General features: G+C 40.5%; 2 protein-coding genes across 2 annotated transcripts; one reads left to right on the plus strand and one right to left on the minus strand.

The window, feature by feature from the left end:
• Positions 1–3,301: 3,301 nt before the first annotated feature.
• Positions 3,302–5,299, plus strand: LOC6502255 (trichohyalin). Its single transcript, XM_001966055.4, has one exon. The coding sequence runs from the start codon at positions 3,511–3,513 to the stop codon at positions 5,218–5,220; it is 1,710 nt and encodes a 569-aa protein (XP_001966091.1). The 5' UTR covers positions 3,302–3,510; the 3' UTR covers positions 5,221–5,299.
• A 379-nt stretch (positions 5,300–5,678) lies between these two features.
• LOC6502169 (branched-chain-amino-acid aminotransferase, cytosolic) lies at positions 5,679–10,301 on the minus strand. Its single transcript, XM_001966056.4, has 6 exons — positions 9,899–10,301; positions 7,783–8,199; positions 7,349–7,579; positions 6,958–7,264; positions 6,742–6,896; positions 5,679–6,681 (listed from the first exon to the last, which is right to left on the minus strand). The coding sequence occupies exons 1-6, from the start codon at positions 9,926–9,928 to the stop codon at positions 6,493–6,495; spliced, it is 1,329 nt and encodes a 442-aa protein (XP_001966092.1). The 5' UTR covers positions 9,929–10,301; the 3' UTR covers positions 5,679–6,492.
• Positions 10,302–18,067: the final 7,766 nt, after the last annotated feature.

Here is an 18,067-nt window from a genome sequence, read left to right on the forward strand (position 1 = left end):
CTTCTTTGGGTATCAGATCGACGGGGAATCGATCCAGAAATCGTTTAAGGTATTCCGCTTGAGAATCGGATGAGAATCGGCAGAGATATAGACATCGGAAGGGGTCATATGGGGAAATCCTGGATTTCGCAAGGGGTCTCCCCACAAAATTTCGAAAAAAATTGAAAAAATATTTTGTTCTCAGGTTTTGATGCAGATCGACGGGGAATCGATCCAGAAATCGTTTAAGGTATTCCGCTTGAGAATCGGATCAGAATCGGCAGAGATATAGACATGGGAAGGGGTCCTATGGGGAAATCCTGGATTTCGCAAGGGGTCTCCCCACAAAATTTTGAAAACAATCGAAAAAATATTTTGTTCTCAGGTTTTGATGCAGATCGACGGGGAATCGATCCAGAAAACGTTTAAGGTATTCCGCTTGAGAATCGGATCAGAATCGGCAGAGATATAGACATGGGAAGGGGTCCTATGGGGAAATCCTGGATTTCGCAAGGGGTCTCCCCACAAAATTTTGAAAACAATCGAAAAAATATTTTGTTCTCAGGTTTTGATGCAGATCGACGGGGAATCGATCCAGAAATCGTTTAAGGTATTCCGCTTGAGAATCGGATCAGAATCGGCAGAGATATAGACATCGGAAGGGGTTCTATGGCGAAATATATTTTTTTTTTTATAAATTGAAGAAATGGAGGCTTTCCAAGCATTTAACATTCAGTTATCCTGTGAATATATCTAATCCTGTTTCAAGCTAAATGGAGAAGCAGGATTATACTTTAATTTCTCTACTTGAAGGTAAAAACGGTTGCGGGCTTGGGAAAGAAATCATGTATATTATAGTAAGTTTCCTATAAACACCCTCACACGGATATAAAAAGAAACAATAAATGTTGTTGGCGCCTTCTATGGTTATAATTGTGTGATGGGGCGACATCTTTTATCAAAAAAACAAAATCAAATTTGTCAACAGATGACGCTGTTGTATATTTTCATGGAAAAATTGCATAATTTTTAAAAACTACAAATTCGTAGATTATAATTTAATACATTTTTTTTATTATTATTCAAAATAAAAGGGGAAAAAGCTAAAAAAAAAAGGAATAGAATAAAAGGAGGAACTCGATTTGGATCAGACGAATTTGTAAACCTCTTCTAGAGAGGTTTCTAAACATAGATATTTGTTAAGTTTTTTAAACAAAAGCAATTTAAGGATTAAAAAACATATAATATATCAAAATCTATAATAAGGACTTGGATAAGGACAATTTATATGTTTTGTACAATATATTTATTTTATTTAAATTATTAATTGTTTGAACAAACTATTATTTCTATTTCTACAATGACTACATTGCTTTATTCTTGCTTCCAATGTACTTTTGGTTTACAAAACTTGGATTTCCTTGCGAAATTGGGAAGTAAGGATTCTCAAAAGGATATATAAAGCTTTTGCTAAAAAGGACCTATGAAATGTTTATTATTATAGTATGGTTTACTTACCAGTTCATAAACTGTATCCCTGTTTTTATTATAATCTCTTCTTCATTTTATGGCATCAGCTTATACCTTCTTATATTATAAACATTATAAGAGTTAAGGGTTTATGGTGTACACTTTATGGGCACTTTAAAGGTTATATGCTATAAAGGCCATAAAGACTAAATAAAAAATATCTAAAAGCTTTGTGTTGAGATATATACAGACCTCAGCATTGGCTATATCTTTGCCTATTCCCAAAGGGAATACCTTAAGCGATTTCTGGATCGATTCCCCGTCGATCTGCATCAAAACCTGAGAACAAAATATTATTTCGATTGTTTTCAAAATTTTGTGGGGAGACCCCTTGCGAAATCCAGGATTTCCCCATAGGTTCTGATGCAGATCGATCTTTCCCAAGACCGCAACCGTTTCTACCTTTAAAGTAGAGAAATCAAAGTATAATCCTGCTTCTCTATTTAGCTTGAAACAGGATTAGATATATTCACAGGATAACTGAATGTTAAATGCTTGGAAAGCCTCCATTTCTTCAATTTATAAATAAAAAAATTATATTTATTAATTAATAAAAACAGCGCCCTCCTCCTCGATTCTCATAGGTGGCACTTAAGCGGGGCCCAGAAATCAATATTTAAAAAAATAATTATTTTTTATTTATTTTTTAAATAAAAATTAATTAATAAAAATAGCGCCCTCCTCCTCGATTCTCATACATTGCACCTAAGCTGGGCCCAGAAATTAAAATTATGAAAACCTGATGAATGTAATTATGATGAATGTCCAGGCGGACCACGCGGAGGATCATCACCGCATCCAGGTGGTCTAGGCGGAGGACCAGCACCTCAACCAGGTGCCCCAGAAGGAGGACCAGCACCGCAACCAGGTGCCCCAAAAGGAGGACCATCAACCAAGTGCATCCAAGTGGACTAGGAGGAGGACCAGTGCCCGAAACCAAGTGGCTAGTCGGAGGAACAGTGCCGCACCCAGGTGGCCAGACGGATTCCTCCAGCTTCGCGGACCACCAGTACCGTTATACCAATATAAATATAATTTTTTTAAATAAAAATCGAAAATAATTAATTAATAAAAACAGCGCCCTCCTCCTCGATTCTCATACGTGGCACTTAAGCAGGGCCCAAAAATCAATAAAAAATAAAAAATTATTTTTTTTTTTTTAATAAAAAAATTAATTAAAATTATTTAATTAAACAGCGCCCTCCTCCTCGATTCTCATACGTGGCACTTAAGCAGGGTCCAGAAATCAATATTAAAAATAAAAATTATTATTTTTTTAAATCTTTTTTTAATTTTTTAAATAAAAATTAATAAAAATAGCGCCCTCCTCCTCGATTCTCACAGGGGACAGCTAATCAGCGACAAAAAATTAAAATAAAAAAAGTATATATCTTCTGTTTTTTATTTTTTAAATAAAAAATAAATTAAAACTAATAAATAAAAACTTAATTTTGTGTTGTAAAAGTCAAATTATCTTACATTACATGCACAAAAGCGTCATCTGTTGGAAAATAGGATTTTTGTTTTTGGCTAAAAGGTGTCGTTGTATTGCAACATTTTTGGCCATAGATGGCGCTATAACTGTAGATGTAAAAAGACTGCTTTGACATTCTATATGTAGTAACAACTATGTTTCAAAATTCAATATTTCGACTTTTTAATATTATATATATTTATATTATAATCTATTATTCTACCTCTTATATTATGTAGTTTATAAATCATGTTCGTTTTCTTTATTTTCCGCATCAATGTTATCCTTGCGGAAGCTGTCAACTCTCGAAATCCTGGGGTTGGTGGGGAAACTTGTGCTCCATTCAGTCGGGGATCTAATAGCAGTAAGTTAACACACACTCTAACAACGACATAGACTCCCAGTGGGCTTGAAAACAAGCCTCGACACAATCCAGACATTGGAATCGATACTTCCCGTCCGGAAGTTGATCATTTCCGTCCCGAGTTCCATTATCCTGCGGAGGAAGAATAAAAAGGAGCATCAAAATGAACGGAACTGACGTGGCAGATGTGGAGACGGATACGGAAATAGCTCCACTACCAGCACCCGCCCCAGCTCCATCCTTGTTAACAGTAACTGAATTGGACTCGAAAGTGGCCATTCCGGCCGAGGAGCCACATACCGAACTTGCTGTGATTCCAGGAGTACAAGAGCCGGATGCAGAACCGACATCAGCCAAGGCTCCTGATCCCGTACGACCGCCAGCTATGACCGGAAGTGCCTTGCGGACTCGTAAGCCGCACCATGAACCGACCGATCCGATGCGCGGCTTCGGAGCTTGGGATGATCCGGGAGTTTCAGTTTTCGCCACCGCCGCCCAGGAGCCCATTCCCAACATGCTGAGCTACTTGAAACCGATGCCGGGCACAGCCTGCGACCAGGACAAGGATACCTGCAAGTTGAAGTCGCAGAAATCGGTGGCGGAGAACTCCCTCTTCCGGCTGATCAAGTACCAGGTGGAGGAGCTGGCCGCCGACCGCCACACCCACATGAATCCCAAGCAGCGTCTGGAGCGGACCGATGGTGTGATTACCGCCGCCCTGGCGGAGGAGCTGCATCGCCAACAGGTGGCGGCCAGCAGGCGCATCCAGTTGCACAGGAACGTGAATGACTTGCGGAGGCTCAAGGCGGAGGTGGACCAGGCGCATACCGCCCTGGTGGTGCGACAGACCATCCTGGAGAATGAGCGCCAGGCTGCGGAAATCAAGCAGAAGGAGCGAAACAAGGCGTTGGCGGAGAAGAGGCAGTTGGAGCAGGAACAGCGGGCGGAGGAGATGAAGAAGGGTCTTAAGGCGTCCACATTCCGACGCGACCTAATAATCCAGATCACCGAGGCGCGCGAAAAGCGCCAAAAAGATCAGCAGGCCATGGTCGAGGAGGGGCGGCGAGAGCGGCGCGAGTTCCTGGCCAAGGTGGAGGAGGATCGTATCCAGGATATCATCAAATTGGCCAAGAGCCGGCGGGAGCTGATGGAGGGCCTGCAACAGTCTGTCGCCCAGAGCAGCGCCAACCGGGAGGTCACGGCGAAGGCGTCGAAGGGCAAGCCGGAGCGTGGTATTCTGGATGCACTGGGTCCGGTCACCGCCACCTATGTGGGGATGGAGAGGAAGAGGCGTCATGACGAGATCGAGGCGAGGGACATCAACGCTGCCCGTTTGGGCTTCCAGCTCAGCCAGATCAAGCACGAGATCGAGGCGAGAGAGCAGCTCATCACCAACCTGCTCATCCGCGAGTGCCAGGCCAAGGACAGCGAGCTGGCCCTGAATCAGGCCCGCCAGAAGATGGCCCTCAAGCGGGAGATTCGCGACCAGCTCCTCAGCCAGCGGGACGAGCAGAAGTTCTTCCGGGACAAGGCCATCCAGCAGAGTATGCTGAAGCCCAAGGACCCCACTAGCTTCGGGGAGCGGCAGTACCGTAACCAAGTGGCCCAGGCGGAGAACACCCATCGGTTGGACGTCCAGGCGTACAAGGATCTCGCCGTCATGATCGAGGCGGGCAAGAAGCGTCGGGCCGAAAACGCCGAGGAGATGCGCCAGATGAACAAGCGGGTCTACGACCTCCAGGATATTCAGGACAAGCTGGTGGCCGTTGAGCGGATGGAGATCCTGGGAAAGCAACCGCGTGAGGTCCTCTCGGCCCTGCGCACTGCCCTGCTGACCCCGGAGGAGATCAAAACCTTTAACCTGGCCAAGTGAAGGACTCTCCCTTGTCTCTCCTTAAGGTCTTTAGTTCCGGCCAACCTAATTGCCAGAAATACATTGAACATTGTTTGAACTTCCTTGGGTTTTAGTTTGGTCATTTTAAAAGGACTCTAAGTAGGATTATATCCTTCATATATCCTTAGTTGGGAATCAAAAAATACGAAGCGCCAAACTCCGAAAAGCTCTCCTAATCAGTGTGACCAAATACGAATTATCTCTAACTCCATTGAAATACTGAAACTTATCGGCGCCAAATTTAAACTTGACTATCGATCGATAGTGTCTCCTTCGGGTCCTGCAGAACTTGCTAGTTTACTAATCTTAGTAGTTTTAGTCTTTAAATTCGTAACTCAGACCTAGATTTTAAAGATTAACTATATTTTATTTGTTCTGATCATTTTTTTTTTCAAACCCTTAAAAAATTACCCTTGAAGTTGAAAAAACCTTTTTAATTCGTTTCTCTTCGTTTATTCATAGCATGATTCACTTACAATCTAAGGTACAGAGTAAAGATATAGTATACAGCTTGATTCGGATTAGGATTACAGCCTAGGCCTAGGTTCTACTGACAGGTTCAGGTATAGATTAGCTTTAGTCACAGCTCGGACTCTCGCGCCGCTTTTTACCTCCAAGAACGCCTCGATAACTTACTCGCTAATAAATGCATTTCGTCTCCGGTACGTTTTTTTTCAATTTGCCAGGACATGCCGACTCCGGGTCCTGACATGCGGACATTTTCCGCAATTTTTTGTTGTTGTTGTTTCTCATTTCGATTTTCGAAAGATCTTACAATTTTAAAACTATATTATTGGTAATTTTTGCTTTCTTTCGATGCTGCTTGAAGGTAAAATCGCAAAATGGTGATTCATAGCGTCAAAAAAAACAAGTAACTATTAATGTATCAAAAAAAAAAAAAGGGGGGGTAGGGTGTATAGAAACTATAAATAACATTGAACCAGCTGGAATTATGTACAATATACAATTAAATTCCTGTCATAAATAAATAAATATACATTTAAATGCAACTTAGTCGGATCGGCGTATGGTCTACATCGGCCCGATCCTCAACTTACAGGATACAGATTGGATATAGAATAGAAGTACATCGAGAAGGGATCATATCGCCCGACAATCAAACGAAACAGATTCGAGCCGTTCGGGCCACCAACTAGGTCCTACACTAATACACAATACTAGGAGGGGGGGCAGAGGGTTGGTGTCCAGGTGGAAGGACCAGGGAGAACTAAGAGTGGTTGGGGGGCATCCTTAGTCGATCACCACCGACCAGGGATGATCCACCTTGCCGTACTGGATGTCGGTGAGCGTTTCACGGATGAGCTCGTGGACCGGCTTCTCCTGCTCCATGGTGGGTATGTAGAGGTCCTGGCCGAGGTAGTTGATCCGGTTGACAGGACTAACCACACAGGCAGTGCCGGCGCCAAACAGTTCCAGCAGCTAAAGGATAACAAAAATATTCATTTCTTTTCTCGGAGGAAGAGGTCATCCTTGACTTACCCGTCCCTGGTTGAGGAGCTCGCAGACCTGTGGCATGGTTATGTTGCCCTCGGTCACCTTGAACTTGCCCCACTGGCGGGTCATGCGCAGGATGGAGTCGCGAGTGATGCCCGGCAGGATCAGGCCACTCAGTGGCGGGGTGATCAGTTCTTGTTCTGCAAAAAGGATACCATCGTTGAGATCTCAAGGATATAAAGGACAATCTTAAGGACATACCTCCTTGGTCGTTCACGTAGAACATGAAGATGTTCATGGTGCCCACTTCGGTCAGCTGGTGCTCTTCGCCGTACAGCCAGAGGACCTGCTGCAGTCCCTTGGCGGCGGCCTCCTTCTGGACGTTGATGGTGGGTGCGTAGTTGGAGCCCATTTTGCGGTTGCCCACGCCTCCCGGCCACGCCCTCACGTAGCTGGGATCGGCCAGGAGGGAAACGGCGCCGGAGGATCCAGTCTTGAAGTAGCTTCCCACCGGGCTGAGGATTGTGTAGAGCAGGGCGGAGTCCGAGGAGGCAACTCCCAAGGTGGGCTGTAAGTGGAATCAGGAATAATATTATATTTTTTTTTATTTTCAGGGACTACCCAGGACACCCAGGACATCTTGGATACTCACATCAATGCCGATCAAGGTGGGACGGATGTACAGGCTGGCGGTATCTGTGTGTGGAACCCACTCGGAGTCGATGGAGAGCAGGCGGGAGAGGCACTGGACGAACTCCTTGCCCTCGAAGGTGGGCAGGCCGGAGCGCTGGGCGGCCAGGTTCATGCGGTTCATGTTCATGTCCGGCCGGAAGATGCGGATCTTGCCGTCGACGCCCCTGTACGCCTTCATGCCCTCGAAGAGCTGCAATTGGAACGATGGGAGATGCGGATTAGAGATCAGATCACCGATAGGATTATCATCCAGCCACTGCCGATGGCAACTACGATCGCCTTCTGACGTCAGCCCAGACCACACGTGCCGCTTGCTGGCAGAGATTACCGGATTACTGGATTACTGGACTACAATCGCCTAGCAACCTAGTAGTGTTGGCTTGGAACACCTACCTCTACGGCGTAGTGAAGGACTTTGGCGGCCGGATGCATGACTAGATTCTCCAGCGGCGTAATCTCCGGCCGCTGCCATCCGCCCAGGTTCCTGTGGTAGTAGATCTTCAGCATGTGGTCGGTGAAGAGGCGGCCGAAGCCCAGATCCTCGTCGCTGTCGGGCTTCATCTGGAGCTGCTCGGGAGCGGCCAGCCGGACGGAGAGCTGGGAGGCGCGGAACTGATGCCCCACATTCTGGTCGTGCTTGATCGGCTCCGGGGCACTCGTGTACTGGGCGTCCACCTGGGCCGTGATCTGGAAGTCGGCCGAGGCCTTCTGCTCCCGCTGATGCTGGGCGGCCTTCAGGGACTGGTTGCTGCACAGCCGGATGGACTGTTCGATGAAGCGGATGAGGCGGTGTTGGTTGCGGAAGATATCCTGCAAGGTGAGTTTAGTACACATTTCTTACTTTATTAGATATATATTAGATTAAGAATAGGGTCAGTATTATATTTATTTTATATTTTTAAAGATTTTCAGAAGACTTTTCCTCAAAACTAAGATTTTTTTCCAGGGAACGGGTTTAAAAGTTACTTCTTAAGGTTCTAGTCTTGAAAAAGTGTATTCTTTTTTCTATTATGTTTTAAATTGTCAAGTTTTATGTTTATAAAGTTTAAAAAACAAAAAATTATAAACTAAAATCAAAAATAAACATAATTTTAAATAGTTTTCTGGGAGTTACTTCTAAGAACTATGAACTTTGATTGGGAATACTTGCTTTTAACTTTAAAAGGATTTCAAATCTAAGGGTTCTTAAGTCTCAAAAATGATTTAATTTTCAAATAAAATATGATAATCATAATATAGAATGAGAATTCTAATAGACATCTTTTAGAACCACCTATTTTCCATTTAAATCTCCAACTAAACTCCAATTATTACCTAAAACTCCACCTCAAAACCCATTTATTTCAATTATAACTCTCTAATCCAATAAAATCCCATAAGGGAATTGAACTTTATTGATTAATACACTACTAAATAGCTTCCGCAATTAAAAAATAAAAAAAGAAACCTGTGAAGTATGCTAATTTTCGGGTCTAGACCCGAAAGAAGTGCCGACTCCCGAAAACTGATTTGCACATTCATTAATTTCGAATTTGCAAGGCAGACGATCTTGTTTACCGAATAGATTGGACTGCTGTAACCCCCGGATTGCGATTCCGATTCAGATTCAGTTTCAGATGTGCCGGGTCAGACGAGAGTCAGCAGTTTAGATTCCACCTCGCTTTCAAAACCAGACACAATCAGGTATTGCTGAGATGACAGAGTTTCCTTGATGGTAATGGCTGATGAAATCGCCCAAACTATCGACTAAGACAAGAAACTAAAAAGCCAACAAAAGTGAGAAACTGCTGTCAGAAGTGGCCGTCATTGCATCAGCCATAAAACTAAAAAAAAAAAAAAAATTCCAAAATAGTGCCGCCAGAAGAGCACGCTCCAAAACTGGTTCAAAAACCCATTCATTATGGGATGGAAACTGGGCGAGCGATATGGCATAATGCCGTCTATATGTCTGCCTCCGGCGCTTATCTGGCGATGTTCGGGGCCGATAAGCCCGGCGGTCATTAATGTCCAAAATAAAACTTAATGGCTTCTATTTATAGTTGTGTCTGGAAGCAAGAGCGATGGATTTAGGTTCTCGAGAAGCTGTGACTTTCGAAAAATATGTTTTTTGAAAATTATTTCCCAGTCTTTTGGTTTCAAGTTCAATGTGAGGGGAATTTTTTAAAAAAATGCATTTAAATTTATGATTTTAGAGAATATTTTCTATGAGATATTCAAAATATTAATCTTTTAAAGAAGTTATCTTGTTTTCTGAACTAAAAGTTAGGTCTGTATTGTATTGCCTTTTTTTATTGTATTATTTTTGTATTTATTTTCTAAAAATGATAAACAAAAGTGTATAGCTAGCCGTGTTCCATGATTTGCATATTTTTAAAATATTCCCAATTCGGCTGTCTGTTGCCAACTTGTTAAAATTAATATTTATTTTCGGCGGCGAAGAGCGCGCGCGTGGCGACAAAATGTTCCGATTATGATTTCAATATTCGATTATCGATTTTCGATTACAAACCTTTGCGTTAATGGCCATTTTGGTCGTCATTTTGTCGGTTGTAACGGTCGAACTTTCTTTCCCGTTTCCTTAGTTCTGTTCCTAACTGTTTCCTTCCTTTTTGGGGGCAGCTCTCTTTTCCGCTGCACTTGCACTTTGCCGCACTTGCGCGATCACCTTTATTCTTGGCTTTATTTTCTTTGTTATTGCAGATTGCAAATGGCAGTTGGTGTGTGGGATTGAACTGCACTTTGCCACACTATACTATACTAGACTCGACTCGACTCGTAGCACTCGATCACAGCAAAAAAAATTGTTTAGTCCGCAATGGTTGGGTCTCTGTTTGGCGAGTCGGTGTTCAGTTCGCACCAGGAATAACGATTATTATGCTTTTTTCAACCGAACTGAACGGCAACACCGCCTTATATAGTCGCCGCTCTCTCTCTCTCTCTCTCTCTCTCTGTAATCTCTGTCAGGTAATCTTTCTCTTCGTGGGCCGCTCTCGACCTGATTGTACCTGCATCGCCATTGCTAAGAGCGCAGCAATGGCCGCTAAGAGAACTAACGGGAGAGGACCAGAACCCCCCCCATCATACACTGCGCCACAAAAACAATAAAATGGTGAAAAACATCATCCGTTTTTTTTATAAATTAAATTGAAAAATATAATAAACAAGGGAATGACTTGGAAAAATATTGAACCGATAAACCATCACCTGTTTAAATAACAAATAGCAAACAGCTTTATGACTTGTAGAATTAACCTTTTTGTGACAGGACTTTATTTTTTTGCCACTATCTATAAGGAAATTGAATAAAAAACAAACTGCCCCTTAGTGTAACGGTAAATATTAAGACCAAATAACTATCTGCCACTTCAAGGATGATAATCTGCAGGTTTTTGAAATAAAAAGTCTCTTAAACTTAAAGTTACTGTTACTTTGAGGACAGTGTAGCCAAAATGTAGACTGCCAAAAATCGAATGATCTTCTGGTCCCTAACGGCTCTCTTGCCCGAGTTCGGCACTCGTTCGGTCTTTGCCGATCGATCTTCGGCTCTCGATTCTTGTTCTTCGGGCAGTTTCTGCCCCAAAAAAAGGCGGTGGGGCTGTTGGGGAAAAGTAAGGGGAGGCAGGGTGGCGGGCCGTATGCCCCCCATGGGCTGCGTACTTATTTGGGCGCAGCAATCGGCGACCCAAGTTTTTTTTTTTTTTATTTCTTTCGTTTCTGTTTTTTTTTCGCCAACTTTTTTGTTTTTGTCTCGACAATTTCGGGCAATTATTTTCTGTAGAATTTCGGCCTTTTTTTTTTTTTTTTGCTTTTTTGACATATTTGCTGTGAGTTGAGTTTTTTAATTTTTTGATTTTTTGACGGCTTGTCTTCTGGTTCTAGTTTCTTGTTTCTTGTTTGTACTGCTTGTATGGAGCTTGTGTGGTTTTCCATTAAAGGTAGGCACATAATGGAACACGCGGTACGTACAGTACATACATATATGTATTATTAAGAAGTATTTTTACTCTAACTTTATGTACAAATATACTTTATTAGGTAGGTAGGTATGTATGTAGTTATTTAGTTAACTTTTTATCGAAAAAATCATTGCGAGTTTAGTTGTGGTTTTTGGTTTTTAAAGGAATTATTCTTAAATATCTCTTTCTCTCTGTTTTAATTCATTTTTTAATAAAAATAATTGTTTTTTAAATAAATATTTAAGGTTTGGAATAAACTTCCTATAAAACTTAAGAACCCCTTAAGTAAAATATACACATTTAATCTTTTAACTATCATATCCTTTTTACTGTTTTGAAAACTTTTCAAAAAAAGGTTTTCTACTAAAATATATTATATATTTTAAGAGTACAATGGCTTTTTTGCTGAAATTTATGATAAAAATGTCTTAAAACTATGATAAAAGACAAAAAATTCAAATAATAGTTTCAAAAACTACTTTAGATACATGCTTTTTCCTTAAATGATAAGTTATTAACTAATATTAAATATTTATATTTAAGTAGACTGTAAAACATGTACTGTTATCAATATATTTACATATAAAATATACACAAAGAGGAAGAAAGATAAAGGTAAACATCCTTTAGGGATGTCCTTCCTAGCACTTTTTTACCTGCCTATACCTTAGTCCTTTTTTACTCACCACTTGGAAGTATTTGAAGTACTTGAAGTTTTTAAACAAAGTATTGGCTATAATAATTTAGGGGATTTTTTTCTTTTTTTTTGTTTCACAGGCAATGTGACGCGCACGTTTTTTAAATCGTACAATATTTGGTTTTTTATTTTCCTGTTTTCCCTGGCCCCTGGCCGTACTTTCCCATGTCTGACTGATAAGCCAGAGTTTCCCAGTGCCTGTGTGTTTGTGACAGATTGTCGAAAACAAATACCTAACTAGAAGTGTGAGTGAAAACCCTCGCTAATCCTGGCTGATGCAATATCTAAACTGGCTGCATCACGATCGGCGGCTGATAAGAGAATGCCACCTCTCTGCCCACCCACTATGGCCCCTCGGCCATAGAGCGCCTTGTAACTTAAGAGAGTGAGAGATCTTGCTAGAGTCTCTCCCTCCAGGTTACATGGCTCGCTCTGTCGACCCCCTTTTCTGGCCGCTCTCTGGCTCTGGCTCTGGCTCTTCTTCGGCTGCTGAACTGGTTGATAAACAAATAAATTAGCGAGACGTCTTCTTCAATTGGTTGCTTTTGTTGTTCAATCAATGCCGGAGCAGTTCAATGTCAATGTACGGGCCAGAGCGAGAGGGTCAATGGATGGAGAGTGGCCCGGTGGCCGGTATCCGGTGCCCACTTGTAATATGTGTGTCGCTCTCGCTGTGTTTCTCCCGCTCTGGCTGTGCCTCCTTCCTGGCCATGGACGGGGTCCCTGGTTCAGTGGGTCACCCGGCTGGCGACTCATATTTGTGGGCGACCTTCAGGCGGCGGGGCTTTCAAGGAGAAGGCCCTTCAATTAATAACAATGTTTCTGGAGAGTTTTTCGAGTCGTGTTCTTTTAAGAATAATTTAATAAATATTACATCATTATTTATTAATATTTTAAATATTAAGAACCTGGTTAAAGTCAAAATATGGGCTAGAATTTTTGCAATAATGTAACGCAATAATATCTAGATCAATCTAATGTAATCTAGTGTTGGTAATTGTTTAAAAACGTGAACTCTCTTATCAGACTATCGTTTATCGATTTTAGATCCTGGCTGCCAGTGCTTCCAATACCAAAAGTAACAAGACTTTTCTAACAATACAAGGATTTGAAGACATGTAAATATAAGTTAAATAAGATATAATAAGTAAGATATACATAATATATAGCACTAAGTATTTTAATATATTCCCAGAAACTATTAGAAACTATTGATTGTGAAATTCGAAGAACTGCAGTTGAGATTTGGAGCTTTCTGGACGTTTCTGCTGTTGTGGGCCGACATTGCCGGCGAAAACAAACAGCGGGCAAAAAAAAAAAGAAGGCTGGCGAAAACAACAACTTGATAAACGATTTCCCTTGGGGGGCACGTAACTACCGGGAAGATACACAAACAAGTCGAGCCGTCAAGGAGGAGCGGAGAACAACAAGTATCACCTGATCGAAGACGTGGGTCGGCATGTCCTAAAATAAACCGAAATATTCCACAAAAAATGACTCAATGAGATCTTGCACTGGATTTTACAATCTTTTTTACGATCAAGGACGCGATACATTGGCATAAATACACAAAGACATGCATACATTTTCGTATCTGTGAGATGGAGGGGTGTGTCGTATCTCGCTCTCTTGCCATTTGTGTATGAGTGTGTGTGTGTGTGTTTTGGAGGCCCGTTCGTCTGAAACGGGCCCACTTTTTCAACACACACACACAGGCACAGTATAGAGATTCAGATACATATCGTAATACACGGCGTATGCGCAATATGCTCACAATACTACCCATTGAGTCGACTTGTTTTTCGCACTGGCGTTACAATCGTTCGGTTATTTTTTTGTTATTGTTGATGACTTTCTGGGAGATCTTGTTATTGTTACCTTGACAACGACAACACCCTGCCCGTTTACAACGTCATTCGAGATACTTGTTGTTTTCTGCGGTTTCCCTCCACAAGTCACTGCAAATATTATTCGCCCTTTTTGGTGGACAGTCCGTTGTATTTTTTTTGGAAAGCCCCTGGCGTCGTTGCAATTATAATGCTAATGCTTTTAAATCAAAAATCGTATCATAATCATTGCCAATTCCTCCAATTACGCACTGTCGGCGAAGCAGTGACGTCAAATCAATACGAAATCGAATCAAAATCGAACTTAATCGCGCCCAACTGTGTCGAGGCAATTGGAATTGAAATTGGAATTAAAAGGCAGTGACTTGAAAAGCCACTCGAATGATTTCCATCCACCGAATCGATTTACAAATCGAATCACAAATTCAAAACACACTAATTCTTGATTCCCGGGGCCAAAGGGTTCTCCAAAACGACGCAGTTCCGATCGGATGACCATTTCTTCAAATTATATACCATTCATTTACGTATTTTAATAGCAAATAAGTTATATTTAGTATATAGTACTAATTTTTATATTATATTTATATATATTATTATTATTTTAATAGGAAATAAGTATATAATTCGTATATAAAAATATTTTTAATAAGTTTTCCCCCCTAGCTATGCGGAAAATGTTTTTCAGATTAGAGTTATCAGAAGTTAACTGCTTTTTTTTTCTAGATTTTTATTCGATTCCAAGGGAAATTCCTAGTTCCTCGTAATATTTTTATTCCAATCTATAGTATTTTTTGTAGGAAATGCCAGATATTTCTCAAAATTACTATAATAATAGTAAAAAAATATATTTCTTCTAGATCTTGTCATCAGTTAGCTTCCTGATCTTCCTGATCTTGGAAGCTTATCGATCCATTGACGTCAAGCCCAGGAAGGCACACGCCTCCTCCCAAAAACCGAACACGGGACTCTCAGTCTGGTTATCAGTCCGGCTCTGTTCCGCCCCCCCAAAAAACACCCCTCCAGAATGATCACAAGATACCCGTTTCCGGGGCTTTGGCTGTCACTGAACGGTAGAGATAAACAATCCCAAAAAGACCGAAAACCAAAAGATACATATACCGATACAGATACAGATACATTTCCAGAGGCAAGTGGCCAGTGGCAGGGGATGATATATATTTTAAAAGACAACCGCTGTGAGCCACATGATCGCGATCGTTTCGGCCAAGTTGATGAATGTGGCTTTATCACAGCCACTCCCCCTTTGTCACTTGGCCAGCCCCCTCTGGCAGTGTTATCTATTATTTTAGTCACCCGGTCGGTCTGATTACGGATTCGGCAAGTCATCCGGGGATATGAGAGTACGGATGTCAGGGCCTGAGAGGTAATTGCTCAGGTCGGGATGGCCTTCTGTTCCCCGTTCCCGATTCTCATTATTCTGATTTATTTTCTCATTCTCGTTAGCAGTATTTTTTACGCATCGGCCATTTATTTCGACATTTATTTGGCATTTGTTTATTTTTATCATTTTAATGTGTTTATTCTGAATTGTGATTTTTTATTAAAAAAAAAAGGCTAAAAGGTAGGTTTATAATATTTAATTTTTTTGTTAGAGCTTCTTGAAGTTTTCTATTTTTATAAAGTTTTAAGAGATTTTTATATGAAATTTTGGTGAAATTTTAAAAATAATATATAAATGAATCGATTTCGATTTCAATCCTTCATTCGTTAATCGTTTTTCAACACTGGCAACTCCTTAAAAGCTAAGCCTTTGAATCAATTTCCATCTTCCCACATGGAGAGGCTTAACTTTAGGTCAACTGATTTCTTGGAAAATTAAAGAACATATAAAGATATATATAAATATATATATATATTAAATAGATATTTATGATGGCCAAAAATCGTAGGCGCTGGCTGCCAAGTGATTTATTTGCTTACGCGGGCTTTCTTTATTTTCTAGTCCCGAAGTATATCTCCGAATACATTTTTTGCCGCTCAAGGTCTTTGTACCGACCAACACCCACCTCCATCCTCCAGTTCTGTCCACTCATTTTCACTGTCGATCTTTGGCATTCAAAAATAGCCCAAAAATATCAAAAAAGAAGAAAAAATCGAAACGATTGGAGGAAAAAACAGAATTTCTGCTGTTTACCAGCTGCCGGGACTATCTCTCTAATTGATTCTTTTCGCCAACGTACCGTCCCATCAGATATTATTTTTCAAGGTTGGGGGCAAAAGAAAAAAAAAGAAATATTAAAAAAAGGCAAGAAAGACTGCGATTATAACGTTTTTTTACGATCTTTTTAACGTTTGCCGGTTTATGGCCAAAAAAAAATAAAAAATTGTGGCCAAGTCGCGTGCCTTGAGACAAGCCCCCTTTTTGAAAAAGGAGTTAAATTGAAAATAAATGGAAATGGCATTATGTGGAATATATATTTATGTATATGGTATGCGACCGGATCAACTGGTGGTCTGATTTTCCGACTTGTCAGCGACACGTGCGGCTCTCCGCAAAAAAAGGCAAAAGAATATGCGAGAATGTGTTCGAAATTTATGCCCCATGTGTGTACCCACAAAGTTGTAGTGTACACAAAGGTTGGAACATCCAAAATTTATAGGGTATCAGGAAAGTATTAGGCAAGGGGGTCAGTAGATGGGGGTAAGATAGACTTAAGATTGACTACACATATTTTAAATAGTTTTTAATGAAAAATGTATTCTATTTATTGTATATATTTTTAGTATATAACTAGTTATAGAACCCACTCTAACACTATATGAACTATAGAACCCATAAAAAACATAGTTTTTTTATACAATTTTAAAGAAAAGTAGCATTTAAATAAATTATTACAAGAATACGAATAACTTAAGTACTATTACCCATTGTATTATATAAAATTAAGTAAAACCCTTTCAAATACAATAATTTTAATAATTTCCCTTTAGGAAAATATCCTTTTCTACCCTGAAACTCCAAAAACCACAGCATACTTATGAGAGCCTCTACCAGAAAGTCAGATATCCCCCGCAAGCTAGAAAGCATTATTAGTTTGTCATATTTCTCCAACTTTTTTTAATCAAATAACGCTAAAAAGTTGTGCACACACACATACACTGAAAGAAACACCCACCTAGAGGGTCTTAATGTATTTGAGTTACCTGCGCGTGGCTCTCGAAATTCAGAAACAAAAAAAATGTGGCAAAAAAAAATATAGTAAAGAGAAAAAAGTAAAAACCCGATCCGAACTGCCAGAAACACAAAGCACAGAAAAAATGGAAAAATGTGCCTAGTTGGCAAAAATAAATCCGTCAAATGAACGAAAAGTCAGAAAGCCAGAAAGTCGGAAAGTCAGATCGTCGGACGCCGTTGAGTGTCCAATTTGAATGCTATACATAGCTACCACCCCATTAACAGTGTATCTGTAATAGTATCTGAGTATCGGAGTATCTATGTATCTCAGTATCTTTGTATCTGTGGCACCTGTTCGCTTTTTTTGTACTTCTGTATGAGTTGCGTAAATTATTCGCGCTCTTTGCCCGACGGCCGCTCTTTTTCACTTTTTTTGTTTGTAAAAACCTGGCTGTCTGCGCGTGTGTTGCTCTTTCAGTCTCTGCTTTATATAACTAAAAAAAAAAAAACGAAACATTAAAAACTTATTAATGCAAAACAATATTGTCTTGTTATTTTTTTTTTTGATCGCGAGAACAACAAGCAGACGAGCCCAGAAATTCAACCAATCCGACGCGAGTGGATTATCTCACGCACTTCACTGCATGACAGATGACGCAGTGCGTCAGTAGAATCACACATACAGATACTCAGATATATATATTATGATCCAGAACAGAATCGAGTGGCTATACACGGATAATAACCAGTTTGGACCAGTCTATTTGAGCTGTAAAGCTTATTAAACTGCCATCTCAAGTGGCATCTTTAATCTTAGAATGCATATTACGTATACGCCCTGTTTACCTTGCAAGTTGTAAAGTCATGGCTTTTGAGCTTCTTTGGGCTTAATTTATGGCTAGAAAAATAGGTTTAGCCAAGGGATTAAATAAAGTAAATTATAATGATTATTTTTTTTTCTATTAAAATCTTAAAAAAGTGAAAACAGATCAAGTTTATAGAGCCTATCAAGTTTCAAGAGACTTTTTAGACTTCTTAA

This window comes from Drosophila ananassae, chromosome XL (assembly GCF_017639315.1).
Source record: "Drosophila ananassae strain 14024-0371.13 chromosome XL, ASM1763931v2, whole genome shotgun sequence".
NCBI lineage: Eukaryota > Metazoa > Arthropoda > Insecta > Diptera > Drosophilidae > Drosophila > Drosophila ananassae.